General features: G+C 40.0%; 1 protein-coding gene across 1 annotated transcript; it reads left to right on the forward strand.

Moving 5' to 3' along the window:
* The first annotated feature begins 2,339 nt into the window (after positions 1-2,339).
* On the forward strand, positions 2,340-6,265 carry LOC143420840 (zinc finger CCHC domain-containing protein 18-like). The gene is made up of 2 exons (XM_076889184.1): positions 2,340-2,754; positions 3,559-6,265. The coding sequence occupies exon 2, from the start codon at positions 4,223-4,225 to the stop codon at positions 5,915-5,917; it is 1,695 nt and encodes a 564-aa protein (XP_076745299.1). The 5' UTR covers positions 2,340-2,754; positions 3,559-4,222; the 3' UTR covers positions 5,918-6,265.
* The last annotated feature ends 15,606 nt before the right edge of the window (positions 6,266-21,871 follow it).

Below are 21,871 nucleotides of genomic sequence, written 5' to 3' on the forward strand. Positions count from 1 at the left end.
TCTGGGCATCAAGTATTTCCAAGTATTGTTGAGCACAAGGCACCAGAGGGTATTGGGATCCCTTCTCCCAGACGTAGGTCTTGTAGGCTGGGGCACCATCTGCATGAGATGACCTGTGGAAATGTGGTTCAGACAGTCACAGTGTGATAGGGGAAAACAGACGGAAACTCTCAATGGTTTCTTCCTATGCTAACCCACACACATGCACACGTGCTAAACCGAACTGTGTGCATTAAAACACATAGACACATGCACATCTTCATCCATCCATTCATCCATTCATTGCTTGTTGCTACACAGAAAAGTAATTTATTTTTCTTTGATTTCCCTTGTGGCTTCAGATGGGAGGGCTGTACATTCTGCTAAAAATCATCTGAAGTCTTTGCTCAGACAAATGTTGGAAAGGGACGTGTGTGTGTGACTATATGTGTGTGAGTGGCAAACAAAAACTCCAAAAGACAGAAGCTTTCAGTTTACAGTACAATTAAATATTTGTGCAACAGCTGCCGGTGGAAGAAGTTTTTTGAACAAAACTACATCACATTTATTTTTGAATTCAAAATATTGAAAATTATTATTAACTGAAAAAGCAGTGTTTTCCCTGCCTTGTTCCTGCTGTGGGAAAGAGGGGGGGGGCTCTTCCCCACCTCTTTCAGGGCAACACATTACACTCTTGGTGTGGTCTTTACAGAATGCCCACTCCTTGGCAGAACAGCAACCATCCTAAATTTCCTGTTTGCCCCTTTGTGGACAGTGACCCAAAGGTAACAAAGATTCCTAGGGAAAAATGTGTATTCTCAGAATGTATACTGGCAGTGGTTGCATGGTTGGTGGCAGCTGTAAAGTGAAATTGCTTGCAAAGAAATCTGCTCTCTGCTAGACCGAAAACCTCCTTGTGATTGCTTTGGCTGCTAGTAGATTGTTGTGGTCGCCTGTAGGTCACATGGAGGATGTAGACTTATCTGCAAATATTTGCCATCTACTCACCTACAAGTAGTGTAACTGTGAAAAGTCCAACTTAAACTGAAAATGGCAACTTTAAAAAGGTGGTATCACAAACATGCAGTTAATTACAAGGAGAGGTTTTGCGCAGCGCCCTCTTGTGACTGATTTCACTTAACAACAGCCAGCAACCTTCAGCGACTACTCATCGGGACATGACAAGTTAGTGACCACCTAGCATGTTGCCAGGCGGTCACTGATTGCTAAATGACTGGTCTCTAGCCCTGTGTGAGTAAGACCTTTATTGGAGCTGACTCTAAGTTGCTTCCAGATAAGTTATTGACACAAAGGTTCGTTTACTTCTCCTGAGCAGTACTGTGAAGTTTTCTCAGTTTGGTTAGCAAAGAATGAAAAGCACAAATGTTCGTTATTAGTTTATTTGTGTCTGTAACTGCAGCTTAGATGAAGATAAGACCTCATTTTTTAAGTACCAAGTAATCATTTTTGTAATTCCGTAAGGTCGAAAAACTTTTTCCCGCAGCTGTATGCAAGTCATGATTTCATACGAGTAAAATGCCAACAAAACTATCAATTGCAGACAGTTGGAGAGAAAGCGCTTTGATGGTTTAAATACAATAATTTATGAGCCCATTCAGTCACTCGACATGGTTATTTGTGTAGCAATAATGAGCAAAATTATCATTGTCAATGAAAAAGATTTTATCTCAAATTTATGTAAATGAACCATGTGGTTATGACAGACGCTAAATGGCCTTATCAATGGAACTCCTCCTTCACTGACACAAAATGACTGTTTGCTGGCTATAAGGTTTATTAGCTGAATACAGCAAGTGGCAGCCTAAAACTTATCACTGAATTGCAAGAGATAAGACTGAGAGTGAAAAGTGTGCGTTTGTGTGTATACGTACATTAGCACTGCACCAACAATATATCAGGGTTATACACTGTAGCTTTTAGTTACACTATTAAAACCCAATTTAAGGAAAAAGCTAGGTTATTGTGAGCTAAATCACTGAAAAAAGGTTTTGGTTTAAGGTTTGGTTATAGTTAGACAAAAGTAATCTATGTTTGGAGTTGAGATTAAAGTTTAAATGAGTGCATATTTGGAGGAGGGGGGGTTGTGTGTAGTTGGAGCTGTCAATATTATAGTACACAGATAGCTAGACAGACAGACAGACAGAAAAATACTCCTTTATGACTCAGTTTTTATGTGGCTCCTCTTCATGTCCTGAAAGTGTGGAAGGTGACTGTAATATTCCACCCTGTAGAAACAGTCAGGGAATGATAATGTGCCTGGGTTAAACCCCTGCATAGTTATATCCTTCTTTCAGAACTGTTTCACAAGTGGTTGCGTGAGCACAGAAACGCACGTGTAACCCAGTTCCTAAAATCATCTCAAACAGAAAGAGAAGAAAAATTAAAACATTTAATGTTCATTGTTCTGTTCTTACTGTCCCGGTTAATGAAAGTGAAATGAGATCAAAATAATTATTTAAACATAGAAGGGATGCAGATTATATATGATATGCTCTGGTCAAACAAGGGTTAAGTTTCTCAGAGGGTTGATGAGCTCTGATGAGAGCCTATTGTTTTACTCCACTCCTCACATGTCAGCCAATCGGTGAAGCTCTAGGCAGCTCTTGTCCCTCCTTAGTACCAGCTCCCAAGTTTTCAGTCTCTTGCTTCTACAGCCGAACAGAGCAGACGGACTAAAACTTTTGTTATCGAGCGAAACCGGAGGGTTTACTGAGCTGTGGCTCCATGTAAATGCTGAGCATCCACTCGACGGCGGTAAGCTAAATGTGGCTAATCAGACACGTGATGTGCGGAGTGTGGGTACAGTTGTTCGATGTCTCTGAAACGCTGTTGTTATGCTAGTTAGATCGTTAACTAAGTCATTAACATGTGAAAAGCTGTAAATGGTTAAAGCAGCTAAAAATAACTTTATGAGAGATAATTGTAATCAGACTTTATCCTGCTTCCTGTTTAAATTTTGATGTCAATCAGTTGTTTTACAATACTCAGTATTGAACACTTGGAGGTAATTTTTAGTGTATTTCCACTTGTACTGGTAGGCCTATGGTACAAGCGGGATTAAGCACGTCTATTTTAATACTCCTATTTGTGGACTGAGTCCTTGTGTTTACGTGTTATTGAAATTGATTATTTGCACTTTGTTCAATTTCTGATAAGCATTTGCATATTATTCCATTTCTTAAAAGGGGTAATATACTTATTTATTTGTGATTAGATATATATGTACAGTGAGTTATTTTGATCGATGTAATTAATGTTTACAATGAAAGTGAATTATATGGTGACTATAATTCCTGAATGTTTAAAACCTTGTAGATAATCTTTAATGTTACTGCAGGTTACAAATAATTGAACCTTGATACTGTGAAATTTTGGATATTGATACTTTGACCTTTGAAACTTGATATTTTAATGTTGTACAACATGACTGAACTGATGATGATTGAATTGATGATAGCTGATCTGAATAGTAGTTACTGCACTGTGACACTACTTTAGTTTAATTTGTGAGAGTTATCCTTAAAGGGCACGTGACATATATTTGGCCATTGTTTATAGGTCAGGTTTTTATATGGGACGAATCCAAAGACCAGGTCAGCGATTCCAGAACCCAGAGTGTTCCAGTGTTCACTGGATGGCGAGCCAACCCAAGATCCTAGGAGACGATATACATGTACACGCACACTCATTTGCACATTGATGGACTACAATCCTCTACTGTACAAGTAGTACGGTAGAACAGACAATCACACACACACTCCTTGTCAGACGAATTCTATGGGCCCCACCGGTACCATTTGGACTTAAAAAAGACTAATTCTTTTACTTGTGCACAATTTTATTTAATTCTATTTTTTTTTTTGCTACTTTGGGGGAAATTTTTATACTTGACATTCTGTTAAAACCTGTTGTAATACTGTGTTGTTTACAAATTTCTTTTACAAGGCTTAACATCACTAAAGTACTTTTAAAGCCACATAACTGTGTTTGTCTGGTTTCTCTGCCATTCGTGTACCAGAGCTCTAAGAGTCGTTCTCAGTCTTCTGACACTAGCCCAAATTGCTTATTACTTTGGTAATTATCCATCGGTACTTTATGTAACTCCACGTAAGTGCTACAAAAGTGGCGAGCCAGCCAGGAGCTCTTTGGTGCATGAATATCAGCAGTGAAACCTCCTTAAAGTGTGTATTGTCATTGAAACATCTTTTGCTATTGCCACAAGATGGATTTTGTATTGAGCTCAGGTATCAAAGTCCCCAATGCAGTAATTGTTAGTGGTACACTCAATTCATCGGATGATGAAGGGGTTCTTGACTTTTTGAAGCAGTATGGTACCTTTAGAGCCGTCCCAGTTGTAGATCCAAACTCAGAATTTTTCAAAAACCTGATCGTCGAGTACCGAAGTGGTAACGCCATTGATGCCTTAACTGATCTTTTGCCATACACATATGAAGTTGAAGGGAAGCCCGGTGTAAAATACCATGTAAGAGCTCTCTCCAGCGTTTACACTGCCAAGGTGGGTGGCAGTGCTACTAAGTCCTACTTAGATGAAATAAAGCAGGTGGCAAAACTGAGTGGCAAAAGTTTTGAAGAGGTACTGAAGTCGATGATGACAGAGATCAGTGAAATCATTGGGAGTTCAGAGACCGATGATGAATGTATGCTCTCCTCCATGCAAGTTGATGATCCAGACAGGGAGAACCAGCTTCACCCCTCTCTTGAAACTTCTGAGATTGCACGCCAGCAGTTTTCTGAAGATCCACCCCAGGTAGGATTGATTCAAGGTGGTGCGGAGCCACACCTACCTGTTGATTTCAAAAAGAGCCCATTTAGTGCGGCAAACAGTTTCAACCCACCTGAAATTCAGAAAGTCATTGTGGAACACATCGTGAAGAAAGATGACTTGATTGCACATTCATATTCTCCAATGAGACTCCGGTCATTCTCTGGCAGGATCCCCAGACCCAGCGGTGAGACAGATTATGACACATGGCGTTCACATGTCGAACTTCTCAGGAAAGACCCTGCCATGTCTGAACTTCAAAAATCTAGAAAGATCTTTGAGAGCTTGTTGTCCCCTGCAGCTGACATTGTCAACAGACTGAGCCCAGAAGCTACACCTGAGACTTACCTTCAGTTGTTGGATGCAGCTTTTGGAACAGTGGAAGATGGAGAGGAGCTTTTCGCCCAATTCATGAACACTCTTCAGGATCCTGGTGAAAAGGCCTCTGCGTACCTCTGCCGTCTTCAGGGCGCATTGAACCTTACTCTGAAGAGGGGAGGAGTCTCTGCTGGGGATGCCGATAAACACATTCTCAAGCAGTTTTGTCGTGGATGTTGGGACCACACCTTGCTCTCAGATCTTAATCTTGAAAACAAGAAAAGCCAACCCCCAACATTCTCAGAACTTCTATTAATGCTCCGGACAGAAGAAGATAGACTGGCAGCTAAAGCTACACGGATGAAGAAACACCTTGGCTCAACCCGGCAGCGGGTTGTGGCGCACTGTCAAAAGACTTGCACCTGTAGTGAGCTACAGGCAGTGACTCAATCTGATTCTGACCCGTTGACAGATCTGAGGAAGCAAGTTGCATCCCTACAGAGTCAGCTTACTAATTTGATGGCAAAGAAACAGAAGAAAAGCTCGAAGCCTAAGGACAAGGCCGAGTGTGATTTACGTGAGATGGCTATGGCAACACCTAGCATCAAGGTCACAAGTGCGAAGCCTGCCAACTTGCGGCAGAGCACCCAGCCAAAACCATGGTACTGCTTCAAGTGTGGTCAGGATGGCCACATCTCAGCAAGTTGCAGTAATGACCCAGACCCCACTCTTGTCGCTGATAAGAGGAAGCAATTGAGAGAGAAGCGTCGCATTTGGGAGATGCAAAACACTCCATCTGCTGACCAGGATTTTTAGACGCAGTCTCAGTTGTGGGGCAAACTGGGACTGAAGCAGGTCAACATCGTCCCGCTAAATCTGGAAGTCAAGCTAAACCAAGAGCACAGGCCACTTTGAGGCAATCCCATGTTGGAGAACAACCTTTCAGACTACCTAAGAGGCTCATAGGCACAAAGAGTACAGGTCAAGTCACGATCAAAGGTAAGGTGTGCAGTTGTCTCCTTGACACAGGTTCTCAAGTGACCACTGTCACCAAGTCCTACTATGACCAGTATTTGTCTGAGCAACAGATAGAGCCACTACATGACCTTCTGGAGGTTGAAGGGGCCAATGGGCAGCTTGTACCTTACCTGGGTTATGTTGAGATTGGAATCATCTTTCCTAAAGACTTTCTTGGTGCTGAACTAGAAGTCAAAACGCTAGCTCTAGTAGTCCCAGACACCGGGACATTAACGAAGTCTTGTGTATTGATAGGAACAAACACTCTTGATGTAGTGTATGAAATGTACAGAGAGGCAAACCCAGAGGGCTACCATCCCATTCCTCATGGGTACAGAACCGTACTCAAAGTACTGGAGTTGCGGCAAAAGCAAGGTTCAGATGAAAACGTTGGATTAGTGAGGATGCGTGGCAAGGATGAAGTGAACGTCCCAGCTGGGAAAACAGTCGTTCTTGAGGGGACAGTATCAATCAAGGAATTTTACACTGAGAGATCTGCCCTGTTGGAATATCCTTCAGTATCTTCCCTGCCTGGGGGGCTTTTGGTGCAAACCTGTCTCCTTGACTTGCCAAATAACCAGTTGTGCAAGCTACCTGTAGTAGTTTCCAATGAGTCAGAGCATGACATTACCATCCCAGCAAAGAGTGTGATTGCAGAACTCAGTGCAATACAGACTGTCCTATCTCACAAACAAATTGTGAGTGAGCCATCAGAGTGTGAACCATCCAGGACCTCTAGTGTGACATTTGACTTTGCCGACTCTCCCATCCCTTCTGACTGGAAAGACCGCATTACTCAAAAGCTGAGCAGTATGCCAGAGGTCTTCGCCCAGACTGATCTGGATTTTGGAAGGTCGGACAAGGTCAAACACCACATTAAGCTATCAGATGAGACACCATTCAAACACAGAGCCCGACCGATTCACCCGCACGACATAGAGGCTGTTCGAAAGCATTTGCAAGAGCTTCTCGCAACTGGAGTAATCCGCGAGAGCGAGTCCCCATTCTCTTCGCCAATTGTTGTGGTCAGGAAGAAGAACGGTCAGGTACGTCTGTGTGTTGACTACCGTAAGTTAAACTTACAAACAGTGAAAGATGCATACGCCCTCCCAAGACTGGATGACACCTTCACCGCACTCTCAGGTTCCAAGTGGTTCAGTACACTCGATCTTAAATCCGGCTATTATCAGATCGAAGTTGCAGAGAGTGACAAGCCCAAGACTGCCTTTGTCTGTCCACTAGGTTTCTGGGAGTTCAACCGTATGCCACAGGGAGTGACAAACGCGCCAAGTACTTTTCAGAGGCTTATGGAGAGATGCATGGGAGACATAAATCTGAAGGAAGTTGTTGTTTTCCTGGATGATCTCATAGTTTTCTCGAAAACCCTTGAGGAGCATGAAGCCAGACTCATGAAAGTCCTGGAACGCTTAAAGGAGTATGGCTTAAAGCTGTCCCCCGAGAAGTGCAAGTTCTTCCAGTCCTCAGTTCGGTACTTGGGGCATGTTGTTTCTCAACACGGAGTAGAAACTGACCCAGAAAAGACAGCCACACTTAAAACTTGGCCAGTCCCTCAGAACCTTAAGGAGCTGAGATCCTTCCTTGGGTTCTGTGGATATTACAGACGGTTTGTTAAAGGCTACTCAAGTATTGTGAAACCGCTGAACGATCTAACGTCCGGTTATCCACCACTGAGGAAGTATTGTAAATCAAAAGGGAGGAGTAATCAGTATCATGATCCAAAGGAGCCGTTTTATGGAAGGTGGACCCCTGCATGCCAGAAAGCATTTGAGACTATCATTGACAAGCTAACGTCGCCTCCAGTCCTGGCCTTTGCTGACCCAAAGCTGCCTTACATCCTTCATACGGATGCGAGCACTACGGGCCTTGGAGCAGCCTTATACCAGGAGCAGGAGGGACAGCTGCGGGTTATCGCCTATGCGAGTAGAGGTTTGTCAAGTAGTGAGTCCCGCTATCCAGCACATAAGCTCGAGTTTTTGGCTTTAAAGTGGGCTGTAACAGAGAAGCTGAGTGACTACCTCTATGGCAATCAGTTCACCGTTGTCACAGACTCAAACCCTCTGACCTACATCCTCACCTCAGCAAAACTCGATGCAACCAGTTACAGGTGGTTGGCGTCCCTCTCTACCTTCAATTTCAGACTCCAGTATCGTTCTGGAAAACAAAATGGAGATGCCGATGGACTCTCGCGTCGTCCTCATGGCAGGCTACCTGATGACCTTACATCTCAAAAAGAGAGAGACCGGATATGCCAGTTCGCAAAACAACATCTGTCAGATCCAGACAATATTGACTCAGTCGATCAGGACGTTGTTCATGCTATCTGTGAGAGACAGTTTGTTTATCATTCAACCACCTCGGAAGCTTTGGGTGATGATGCAGGTATAACCCTTGTCGAAAGTCTTGCCATTTCTGGAGATGCTATACCTGACAGCTTTGAGCAGGAAGAAACATTGGGAGGCTTACACATCATTCCCCACCTGTCACCGGCAGATCTCAGAGACAGCCAGAGATCTGATCGGTGCATCAGACATGTTATTACCCAGATGGAGAGTGGGGAGAAACCCCCTCCCACATTGAGGAAAGAACTTCCAGACGTAGTCCTGTTGCTGAGAGAGTTGAACAGGTTCGAGCTGTGCAATGACATTCTCTACAGAACACGAAGAGAAGGCGGTAATAAACATTACCAGTTGGTCTTACCTGAAGACCTGCGAGAGTCTGTGTTGACAAGCCTACATGACAATATGGGTCATATGGGAATAGAGCGCACACTCGATCTGGTCAGAGCCAGGTTCTATTGGCCAAGAATGTCCTCAGATGTGGAGAAAAAGATAAAGACCTGCCACAGGTGTGTGCGCAGGAAAACGTTACCTGAGAAGGCTGCACCTTTGGTGAATATCATGACGACAAGACCCCTCGAGCTAGTCTGCATGGATTTCCTATCCATTGAACCAGACAGCAGTAATGTGAAAGATGTTCTTGTCATCACAGATCATTTTACTAAATATGCAGTCGCTATCCCAACATCGAACCAAAAAGCTCGGACTGTCGCAAAGTGTCTGTGGGACCATTTCATAGTACACTATGGCATTCCTGAAAAATTACACAGCGATCAAGGGCCTGATTTTGAGTCTCAGTTGATCAAGGGGCTGTGTGAAGTAGCAGGCATACAGAAGATTCGGACTACGCCGTACCACCCCAGGGGCAACCCGGTGGAGCGTTTTAACCGAACACTCTTAAGTATGCTTGGAACTCTGGAGAACAAAGACAAGTCACATTGGAAGGATTTTGTAAAGCCTTTAGTTCATGCGTACAACTGTACCAAGAACGAGGTAACTGGATTCACACCGTATGAGCTGATGTTTGGGCGTCAGCCACGGTTGCCTGTCGATTTGGCTTTCGGTTTACCTGTGAGAGAACAACAAAACAAGTCACACTCCCAATATGTTAAGGACCTCAAATCCCATCTTGAGGAGAGCTATAGAATAGCTACATGGAGTGCTGCAAAGGTAGCCGAAAGGAACAAAACCAGATTTGACAAACATGTGACCACATCTACCTTGGAAATCGGGGACCGAGTGCTGGTCAGGAACATACGCATTCGAGGAAAACACAAACTCGCCGATAAATGGGAGCAGACCGTCCATGTGGTGGTGAAACGAGCTGGAGACCTCCCTGTCTACACCGTTAAACCAGAGGGCGGGGATGGCCCCATACGCACCCTACACAGAGACCTCTTACTCCCTTGTGGGTTCCTCTCTGCAGCCAAGGAAGTGAAACCTGAACAACCAGAACCCAAGAAAAGGCCCAGAACGCGACGGACCACTCAGAAAGACAATGAAAGAGCAGATCACCCCTCGGACGAGGATGATATTGTTTCAGTCCACTGGTTTGCAGATAGATCAGTGCCAAATGACTCGGCGTACATTGTCAAGCGAGATCTTCTGCTGACCCATAAATCAAGTCTTGGTCAAGATGATGTGACTGCAGATCAAGACAAGTTGGCTGGTAATGCTCCAGCTTGTGCAGACACCATCTCCGATGTTGTTCCAGCCAGTCATGCTGACCATAACCAACCTTATGACAATCAGATTGCGAGTTATGGAGAAGCCTTGTATGGGGAAGACTTAGCCGGAAATGACGAACCTGAAAAGGAAAGAGACTTACCCGGAAATGACGAACCTGAAAAGGAAAGAGACTTACCCGGAAATGACGAACCTGAAAAGGAAAGAGACTTACCCGGAAATGACGAACCTGAAAAGGAAAGAGACTTACCTTCTACGGATCGCCCTGACATGAGGGATGAACAAATCCTACTTCTTTCGGACATGTTAGGGAGTGATGAGGAAGGAGAGGACTTGATATTTGACAGGGAAACAGTAAACAAAGAGAGAGATGAACAAACAAGCAAAGAAATTCCTGTTCGAAGATCAGAAAGAAGTCGCCAGCCACCAAAAAGGCTAGACTATGCTGAATTGGGAAATCCCCTTGTCACTGTGGTCAAATCATTATTTCAGGGTTTAACCACAGCTTTCATTGACTCTTTAAATTCTAAAGCTGAATTATTGTTCTTAGATGATGCAGTTCACAGTAGACATGCAAAGGGACTTGCATGAATTCAAGAGGGGAGGGTGTAACCCAGTTCCTAAAATCATCTCAAACAGAAAGAGAAGAAAAATTAAAACATTTAATGTTCATTGTTCTGTTCTTACTGTCCCGGTTAATGAAAGTGAAATGAGATCAAAATAATTATTTAAACATAGAAGGGATGCAGATTATATATGATATGCTCTGGTCAAACAAGGGTTAAGTTTCTCAGAGGGTTGATGAGCTCTGATGAGAGCCTATTGTTTTACTCCACTCCTCACATGTCAGCCAATCGGTGAAGCTCTAGGCAGCTCTTGTCCCTCCTTAGTACCAGCTCCCAAGTTTTCAGTCTCTTGCTTCTACAGCCGAACAGAGCAGACGGACTAAAACTTTTGTTATCGAGCGAAACCGGAGGGTTTACTGAGCTGTGGCTCCATGTAAATGCTGAGCATCCACTCGACGGCGGTAAGCTAAATGTGGCTAATCAGACACGTGATGTGCGGAGTGTGGGTACAGTTGTTCGATGTCTCTGAAACGCTGTTGTTATGCTAGTTAGATCGTTAACTAAGTCATTAACATGTGAAAAGCTGTAAATGGTTAAAGCAGCTAAAAATAACTTTATGAGAGATAATTGTAATCAGACTTTATCCTGCTTCCTGTTTAAATTTTGATGTCAATCAGTTGTTTTACAATACTCAGTATTGAACACTTGGAGGTAATTTTTAGTGTATTTCCACTTGTACTGGTAGGCCTATGGTACAAGCGGGATTAAGCACGTCTATTTTAATACTCCTATTTGTGGACTGAGTCCTTGTGTTTACGTGTTATTGAAATTGATTATTTGCACTTTGTTCAATTTCTGATAAGCATTTGCATATTATTCCATTTCTTAAAAGGGGTAATATACTTATTTATTTGTGATTAGATATATATGTACAGTGAGTTATTTTGATCGATGTAATTAATGTTTACAATGAAAGTGAATTATATGGTGACTATAATTCCTGAATGTTTAAAACCTTGTAGATAATCTTTAATGTTACTGCAGGTTACAAATAATTGAACCTTGATACTGTGAAATTTTGGATATTGATACTTTGACCTTTGAAACTTGATATTTTAATGTTGTACAACATGACTGAACTGATGATGATTGAATTGATGATAGCTGATCTGAATAGTAGTTACTGCACTGTGACACTACTTTAGTTTAATTTGTGAGAGTTATCCTTAAAGGGCACGTGACATATATTTGGCCATTGTTTATAGGTCAGGTTTTTATATGGGACGAATCCAAAGACCAGGTCAGCGATTCCAGAACCCAGAGTGTTCCAGTGTTCACTGGATGGCGAGCCAACCCAAGATCCTAGGAGACGATATACATGTACACGCACACTCATTTGCACATTGATGGACTACAATCCTCTACTGTACAAGTAGTACGGTAGAACAGACAATCACACACACACTCCTTGTCAGACGAATTCTATGGGCCCCACCGGTACCATTTGGACTTAAAAAAGACTAATTCTTTTACTTGTGCACAATTTTATTTAATTCTATTTTTTTTTTGCTACTTTGGGGGAAATTTTTATACTTGACATTCTGTTAAAACCTGTTGTAATACTGTGTTGTTTACAAATTTCTTTTACAAGGCTTAACATCACTAAAGTACTTTTAAAGCCACATAACTGTGTTTGTCTGGTTTCTCTGCCATTCGTGTACCAGAGCTCTAAGAGTCGTTCTCAGTCTTCTGACACTAGCCCAAATTGCTTATTACTTTGGTAATTATCCATCGGTACTTTATGTAACTCCACGTAAGTGCTACACACGCACGCACATGCAGTGAAGAGGCTGTTGAAATGGTCGAGGTGAAAGAGAGACATGATGATTATATTCATATAATATAATATAGGAGCTTTAAAAGGGAAGGACAGTCTTGACTTATGGTTACTGGATTGCTGTTATCATACAGTCTTGGCCTCTGAAGTATTGTTCAAGAGCAGACCTCTTATTCTCATAATTAGGCTAAGAAATTCAAGATAGGTACTCTAAACACACGTACACAAACCTCTGCAATCACACGTGCATCCCCACCTCTTCATGGTCACCCAAATAGAGAGCAATACTGACAGACGCATGTTGCGCAAAGAAACTGAGTCACCCTACTGCCCTGATAAATATTTATTAACCCCTTCTGCCTCACTAGAATTCATTTACACACCTCAAAGAAGGTGATATTTTCTTCTGCTTCTCCATCATGCCTCTTGCAGTTTGTGATGGTACACAGGAGGTAAGCACATTTGTGAATGCTGTTTGTTGCACAAGTAGCGGAGGGGCGGTCTTGAGGGATGCATGCATTTATGTTCGGTATAAATAGGAGCATTTGTAAAATGTGAAATTCACATGGATTTTTGTTCTTCTTGAACTCCAGTGATTTGCAAATGTTTTCATGTTGTGATTCAGCGGCTTGGTAGACCATGAACCACATGTTTGGTCAGGCTCAGTACTTTAATGTTAAAGACCAGACAGAATAATATGATGGGTGCATGTTGATAATTTGCATGCTGTGTTGTCAAACACAGCATGCAAATTGTGAAACACAGTTTTCTGCAGGAGAGATTTATACTTTTGCTGTGAGTTGTACTAATGATCACTGTACTAATGTTTTTATTTGTAGTACGTAAGACAAGACGCGAGATACTCTAAGTGTATGCACAAGTTTTACTTTAAAATTAGGATTGTGGAAAAATACTAAGTCTTTCGGTTCAGCCAGTGGATAAAGTTTTTTTGACCAAAACGGTTAATAACCCATCATCAGTGTCTGAAGTAGCTTTTTAATCAAGGCAGTGATGACTGCGACAGTTCACAACACAAAATCACATGTTTTTCCAGTACTGCATTGACAGCACACATGTCGCAACATTTATTTCTGTCCAGATTTGCATAGATTTTTTTGTCAAGCTCTAGTACTGGTGATGGGAGAGGCATAGGACTATGTAAAATCTTTTCCAGCACATTCTAAAGGTTCTCTGTGGAGTTAAGGTCTGGCCTCTGTGCTGGCCAATCCATGTTTGAAAATGATGTCTCATGCTCCCTGAAACACTCTGATGAATCTTTGGATTGTAATTGAAGAATATGCCTGTGCCATCACGGAAGAAAAGAATGTGCCTTTCATTTAATTCACATATTCAGCTGTCCTTCTTTTCGGGTACATAACACTGCTGAACCAAAGCCTAACCCAGCAACATAACACTAATCCACAGGCTTGTACAGTAGGCACTAAGCATGAAAAATGCATTACTCTATTCAAGTTTCTTCTTACTCTGATGTGCCCAACACTTTGGGACGGGATAAATCTGGACTCATCTGTCCAAATGACATTTTTTATTGGTCCAGAATCCAGTATTTATTATTCTTTGCAAACTGAAGCCTTCTCTTGAGATTCTCCTCCCCAATGATTCTTAAGGCTGTGAGGTGTTTTATGTCAATCCCTTGAGTTGAGTTCATATTGTTTCACTATTAAGCAGTTTTTATGATGTGATTGCAGAAAATATTTAACTGATCTCCGATTACAATCACTCAACATTTCTTTTTTCTGACCACATCACATTTCTTCTGTGAAGATAATGGCACACAACTACACTTTCAGGTTTTAAATATCTGTTGGACAGTTCTTAATCCAGTTTATTAGCTACTGCAATCTGATACTGTTTTGTTTCCTGGGTGCAGCCCAGTAATTGACCCTTCTGAAATGGAGTAGCATCTTTTCCATTAGCTCAAGATATGTCTTTTGACATGCATGTTCAAAACATTTGAAGTGATTCACTGCATAGGGTTAAGTAACCAGTTGTCAACCAAAGTACATTAATCACATTAATCACACAGCTTACAGTAGTAACTGAATCATGTGTTTCCTGACAGTAAGCAGAATGGGAAACTGTAAAAGACACTAAAAGTTGTCAACCTATTAACCAATATCTTCTGAAGTGAAAAAAACACCAGCTAATAGAACATATCAAAGTTAAGAAAGCTAGTAAAGTTTGGGGCTATTTCTAAATAAATGTGTAGTTTCTTAGTTATTTGTATGCTGGAGTGCAAAAAATGTCTGTAAAACCTTAAGTTACCTGTTTTGGGAGAATGTTTGCAGACATTCATCAAACCAACTATGCTTTGACTTCATGGGACAGATATCTCATCAATATAAACATCAGCAGTTATTAAATGTTGGTTGTGTGAACACTGAAAAACCTGCAAAGAATATGCAAAAAGATTAGGCAGCCGTGTTTCCTCAGCTGTCGTCTTTTTTGTTGTCTGTGTGTCAGAGCTGCAGGTCTGTACTTCTGTTTGAGCTACAATACACAAACAGAATAAAGCCTGTGCTTTGGGTAAATTCACACAAAATCCAATTATGCACTGGGGTCCTGCAAGTTTGTGTGGAGGTCTTACCAGGTATTGGTTTGATTCAGTTTACTTGACCACCACTGCACTCTTGCTTTTTCTCTCACTCAGTGGTGTAATTGGACATGAGGACCACATTTGAATGTGTTTTACAGAACACCTGTGGTAAACCTTAAAGTAAGCCAACAGATATTTAGGAGCTTTTACTCTGAGGTGGCCAAGAGGGACTGACTGAATGTTTAGACACTTGTCCAGTCAGAAATGTTAAGTGCTGTGAGCTCCAACTCCAACTTGGAGCTTGAAGCATGTACTGCTTCTTGTGCACTGAACATTCAGTGCATACTGCCCCTTGTGCAGGAGCTCTGAGTCCAGTTTAGTGCCTGGGAAAAAAGTTAAAGTTTGGTGCAGCAGAAAAAGCACCTATAAAAAAACACCTTTAAACAGACATGCACAGCGATGATTTTAGACTCTGTTGGGGCCCTAGGCAGATATTCACAGGGACCTCTTCAACCAACATTCATCAGCATTATTTTATAAATAACCTGACACCAAGACCAACAACAGTTCTATAAAATGACAGCCATCTTCAAATACTTTTTCACCGCACTGTAGCTTCTTATCAGAAGCAGTCAGACAACTAAAAGCCTGACATGAGGAATTTGTATGTGATATTGAATTTGTGAATCATGCAAGAAGCCCTCTTCTTCACAAGGTGACTTCAAAATGCGAACACTAGGTAGTCACCTAGTGTTGACAAAAATGGCATTATCCAGGTCAAACATAGCCTACAGAATGTCTCCTGTTTTTAATTTTGACCTTCATTAGAAAACACAGAAGAAAGAGGAGACAAAATAGCAGAGAGGGAGAGAGAGGGAGGTCACACAGCAAATAGGCCTGAGATCACAGTTGAACCCAGGCTGCTACATGCCACAGGTGGGCCCCTGCTCAACCTGTAAGCTAGCACCAAAAATGTTTTCAAACACTGAAATGTTCCCAAGGTGTTCAACTGTAATGCCCAGGTAGGCCCAAATTGACTGTGACCAATAAGGAAAAGAACCTGGGTGCAATGAGGTGAAAAACAAGACTGTGATGTTATGATGCCATGCAATGCTCACTCATTGCTTTTTACAGTAGTTAGAAAAAAACTGATAAACTGACTCACAATTCAAGAACATAAAAAAGTCATTTGTTTGATTATGTTGGACTAAAGTTATAGGGTTGTCATCAACAGTGGTTGATGTCGCACGTTCCAAAATAATTACTCAATTAATTTTTCAGTAACATAGTGAGATGCTACTATGTAATCATGTTTTACTTGCATTAAGAAGGTTCTGAAGTTATCTTAATAACATATGGATAGAAAGAAAAAAAAACATCAGCTGGACATGCTTTTTCTTAATTAGGAAGGAGGAAAACTAATGATCTATAGCTTTAGGGGAGTGGAGGTACTGTATGGACATTACTTTTATTTGTGTTGCACAGAAAACATGGAAATAAATGCAAATAGATAGAAACATCTGCATTATACTGCTAACACAACTTTTGCATGGTGCAAACATCTGTACAGACACAGAGGTCGACCAGTCTTGCAGCCTCAATAGCTTCAATTTCTACCTGTCCTTGTTTTCACAGTAGAATAACTGGGATGATTCAGGTAAAGTTAATAAATAACAATTAACTTTAAATAAGAAACACACTGTATTACTTTTAGGAAAAGTAATTAGTCATGTGTAATATATTACTTTTTGATCAATGACCCCAGCACTGTTTGACAATATATTCCTCTCTCTTTTAAAAACCTAGAGAAGTGAAAATCATGAAAATTTATAAATTGTAAAAAAGAACAAATACCAAAAAAAAAAAAACCATACACACTGAAAAATCCAGTCTAGTTTTCCACACATGTGTAATCAGCACATTCAGAAGGTTTCTGTATTGTTTCCTATTCTTTAAACAATCTGAAAAAACATAGATGAGCAACTCCAATCAGCTGATTATTGATTGAATATTATTTTATAGTGGTGACTGTTTGAGAGACTTTGCACAAACAACAGTTGTAGGACAAATCTGTGTTACCTGCAGAACTGTCTTAGTTACTAAGAGGGTGACATTTGTGAAAGAAAAACAAATGATAAAACTTTAAGACTGGAAATAAGAAAACTTGAAGCATTTCAGAGATGGTGTCACCACAACCACAGGGAACTGACCTCATGCTGTGTGCATCTCCTAACTTACCAGTTTTCTTTGTGAAGTATTATTTTCAAGAGTGTTGTCAAGCTAAAGTTATTTGTCTCCTTTTTTCTTTATAAAGAAAAAAAAACTGAGTTATAGTGTATAAAACTAAATCACGTTAAAAATTGTGTAAGTGTGCCAGGAAGAAGGCACAATGTCTGAGACTTTTTCAATAATCCTCTTAGGTCATGTCAGTATATATAACTTAAGGGGCACCTTAATGTTCTTTTCTCTTTTCACTTCCAAGTTTCAGTCTTGTAAAATATCTAGTATCCCTTAAACTATATATATATATATATATATATATATATATATACACACACATCTGGTTTGTAGTCTCACATATAATCTGTGATTGTATGTGATTAGATAGACTTCTATATTTTCCTAATTAAAGTTTTCCCTGTGTACAAACTGTGACATTTTTCAGTATTGGTCAAACTCAAACATACCCATGAATTGTGATTGATCGCAAGTTGAACAAACTACTACATTATTTAAGATAAGATAAGATAACCTTTATTAGTCCCACACGTGGGAAATTTGTTTTGTCACAGCAGGAAGTGGACAGTGCAAAAGTTATGAGGCAAAAATTAGAATACAATAAGAATAAATACAGTACACATATTCTGGCTTAGTTCCATTCTCTGTTACACACCAAAATTGTGTGCTTTTTGAGTTTGTTATTGCTCTTGTTTATTTATTTTTACTCATCACTGGTTTCCCACCTAGTTTACCTGTTCTTCCCACCTTTATAATTAGCATTTGGTTTCAAGAAAAAAACCCAAACACATATTCCCAATGTGTGTTTTGAAATGAGATGTAGACAAAGGTAGGTACAAGGTGATAATTGCACCTTTAGCAAAACATCATCAGGTAATTCCCCTTAGAAGATGGTGGATGTTGAAAAAAGAACTGCACCAAGGTGAGCACTGCCTTGGCTTCACATATTATCTGCTGTCAACAGCTGTCGCCACAAGCCAATGACTGGTGAGCCACCAGCCCAACTGCCTCCTCATTTTTCTTTGCATACACACACACGTACGCACACACACACGCGCACACACACACCTGTCACATGTATTCAGTCACTTACTGAAGGAGTAAACAGGTCAGAGTTGGAACACACAAAGCAATAACACAATAAGAAAATGCAAATGATAACTATCTCACCGAATCGGTGTTCAGAAAAATTTAATAAGAAAACCAGAAACATTTTTTTGGTCTAACGTGACAGACTTTGCTATGTGTGAATGTGTCCTGTGTGGCAGCATTAACTGCAAGAACAGGTGTGACAGATTGTTTCAACACAACAATTGCATGATAAACACCAGCAACTAATCAGTGTCAACTATTTGCAGCCTTTTTCAGCTGAGTACATGCTTAGGCAACTTTTTGAACCATGTGTGTTCAATTACAAGCCAGAATCTTGGTTGTAGAATTTAATATGAACCTGATCTCAATTCACTGAACTCAATCAGAATGAAATTTGAGTGACACATGTGTGACACCAAGGAAAGAAATAATAAATCAGATCAGACGGTTGTTTTTTTTGTTGCTGTTGTTTTTACCTAACCCATTAGGCCCTATCTTTGAGTTCAGGAAAAAAAAACTTACTAAGTTATGTAAAAATTCAAGGGTTTGAGTTACTAACTTGAAATTTTTAGCCCTCCAAGTTGGAGCAATTTTTTTATGTCAAACAATAGAAATCCTTAAAGTTAACATGAATCCATACTGTATACATCCATGTTTTATCCAGTTGAAGTCCTTGATTTGGAATCAAATATGGTTTCCTGTTTTTAAGTAATCCTTGCATCAATATTTATATCTTCTGACATATTTCTTTCGATTTTGTAAAATGCTTAAGTCATAAAAAGTTTAAAAAAACATTACTCGTGTGCCCTGACAAGGTACAGGAGATTTCTGGAGACAGACTAACTTTACTTCTTCATTATGGTCTGTATAATTTTAGTTTGACCTGAAAGAAACATTAGAAAAAAACAGACAACCCAAAGTGAAAAAGCTTACTATCAACAAACAAGCTATTAAATATTGTAATAAAAAATAACTATGAATTTTGTCATTTTAAGGTAAACTTGATGAACAGATCTGCTCTACTACAACCCAGATTGGCTAAGCCGTAGCCTTTGGATGTTTGAGCTTCAACGTGTATTTTTATGGATGGCACAGCAAACTGTTTTCTGATGCTTTGACATCACAGATTTTCATGACAGTGTTTTGCCTGATTTTAATGCAGTGGCACCTGAGGGTGCCTAAAGATCACAGACATCAAGTATTGACTGTTGGCTTTGTCCCTTGTGTGTTGAGATCTCATAATTGTTTGACAATAGTATGAACAGTATTTGGTGTAATATTCAAAGTCTCCACAATTTTAATGTTGAGGAACACTATTCTGAAATTGTTTTTTGCAGACGTGAGAACCTCTGTCATCTTTACTTTAATCTAATTAATTAAAAATGTTCCTCCAGCTTTTTGAGTGCCACTTACTTTTTCATCTTTTTATAGCGCCCTTTTCAACTTTTTCAAGACATTTTTGTTCATTTAGTCATTTTTTGCTTTTATAAAGTTAAAAAAGAGCAAATATTTTTCTTAAATATGTCAAGTATATTATATATACCTTATATATCTCTCAGTTTAAGCATGTGATAAGTTTAAAAAAAAATATAGATTTAGAAGATTATTTTTTATTTACATTTCATACAGAATCCCAACTCGTTCTGAATTGAGGTGTTGTTGTTGTTTTTCGGGGGGGAAATAACACATAGCTTTTCCACATCTCAGTTCAAACAGAATATGACAAACCACCAAGTCACCAAAGATGCACATTCACAGCTCAAAGTGACTGTTTAGAGCAGTGGCTAAAGGATTTTCCATGGGAACTTTTGTCTTAGGGAGTGTGCAGACACCTGACGGGAAAAGCAAAAGAACATTGTTGAATGTGGAGTGTGAAAGACATCCAACCGAAATGACACAAAGGTGAGGAAGCGTCCTGCAGAGCAAGAAGGTAACAGCCAAGAATGTCAACTCCTGTTTTCACTCCTATTGAAATCAGTGCACTTCACAGAAACTAAAAGAACACAAAGGTGTACATGCTTTCATATTTCTGTGCTTCTGGCATACCTGTGCTTTTTTCACACATAAGCTTTCACATCCGTGTGACTTTTACTGCCCTTGACCCTGTCTTGCTGCATGAATAATATCCCATTAAATCTGCGGTGACAGTTGAACTAAATCATGGCCTGGCTTTAAAAAAGCCATTGACAGGGAAGAAAGCTAAGTCCTTACAATTTTCTGGGAGCAGATGGGGGCTGATGGAGTGTGAAGCACTTAAGAAGCTAAACATGGTACCCTTTTACCTTGTACTACAGTAATTCTAAGTGGTCTGTCTTAGAGACTTTCACACGTATTCCTCCATTCTATCACTGGTTGCTGGATATGTCTGAAAAAGACTATAATGTCTGCAGAATTTAAGCAGGCAAATCCTTAATAATGTCATTCCCTTGGTTGGTCGGTTTAGAGTAAAACTAATAAGGGTGTGAAGCAGGTTACATCATTGACTTGCAGGACCATGGAATTTTGAAATTTTACAGCATGAAACAAATTTGGAGGATGTATTCATCCCTCAACACACACACATAGAAATCACATGTTTAAAAAAACATATGTAAGGCAATGTAGACAATATATATTTTAAATTCACCAATCTTTAGGTCTGAAACTTCATACAAACACACAAAGAGCTCTGTGTTTAAGATTGTAGTTTCATTCTTGTAAATGTAATATTTCAACAACACAATAAACCATTTACACAGTAGGTATACTACTTACTGAGTAGATTAGATTTTGGAGTATCTAGCTGCATAAATTTGCATTTCCACGAGGAGAAATTGTGTGACATTTGGCAGCTCAAGTACCTCTTGTTTGGAGTAGCTGTTGCATGTTATGCAAGATTTAGAAAAATATTATTCTCAGTTTTGTTGCTATTGTGAGTTGGAAAACTGATATTTAATGCTTTTTAATTGAATTCTTTTTTCAGTAGCCAACAAAATTAATAATTAAGAAACTTTAATTGAAAAGCCATGATTAAGACCTTTTCGCAAAGTCTATTTTTGCTAAATGAATTTAATGTAGTTCTTATCATAGACTGTCTAACTGCCAGATCGTGTCTGGTCCTATCTTATCAGTGATGGCAAACTTCTGCTCCAAAGGAGGTCAAGTTAATTAATTTGAACTGAAGTTACATTAAAATCAAAATATTTTAAAGCTGAACGTCAAATATTAAACTATACTGGACCTCCTGAGAGTTGGTAAATTCAATCATTTAATGTGTCCTCTGTCTCTCACATTTTTATCCCATATCATTTTTTTTTTTATCTCAAAGACTGTGACAAATCAGGTATTTAAACAGCTTTAAGACCAATTGATACTTAAATTTTCCTGATGTGATCTTATTTTGGGTTTAACAGGCCCAAAGTCAAAAAACAAAATGCTGAT

Source organism: Maylandia zebra, linkage group LG10 (genome assembly GCF_041146795.1).
Source record: "Maylandia zebra isolate NMK-2024a linkage group LG10, Mzebra_GT3a, whole genome shotgun sequence".
Taxonomy (NCBI): domain Eukaryota; kingdom Metazoa; phylum Chordata; class Actinopteri; order Cichliformes; family Cichlidae; genus Maylandia; species Maylandia zebra.

What these genes read in the sequence shown, in the direction of transcription:
- LOC143420840 (XM_076889184.1), top strand. Translation starts at nt 4,223, where the DNA reads ATGGATTTTGTATTGAGCTCAGGTATCAAAGTCCCCAATGCAGTAATT.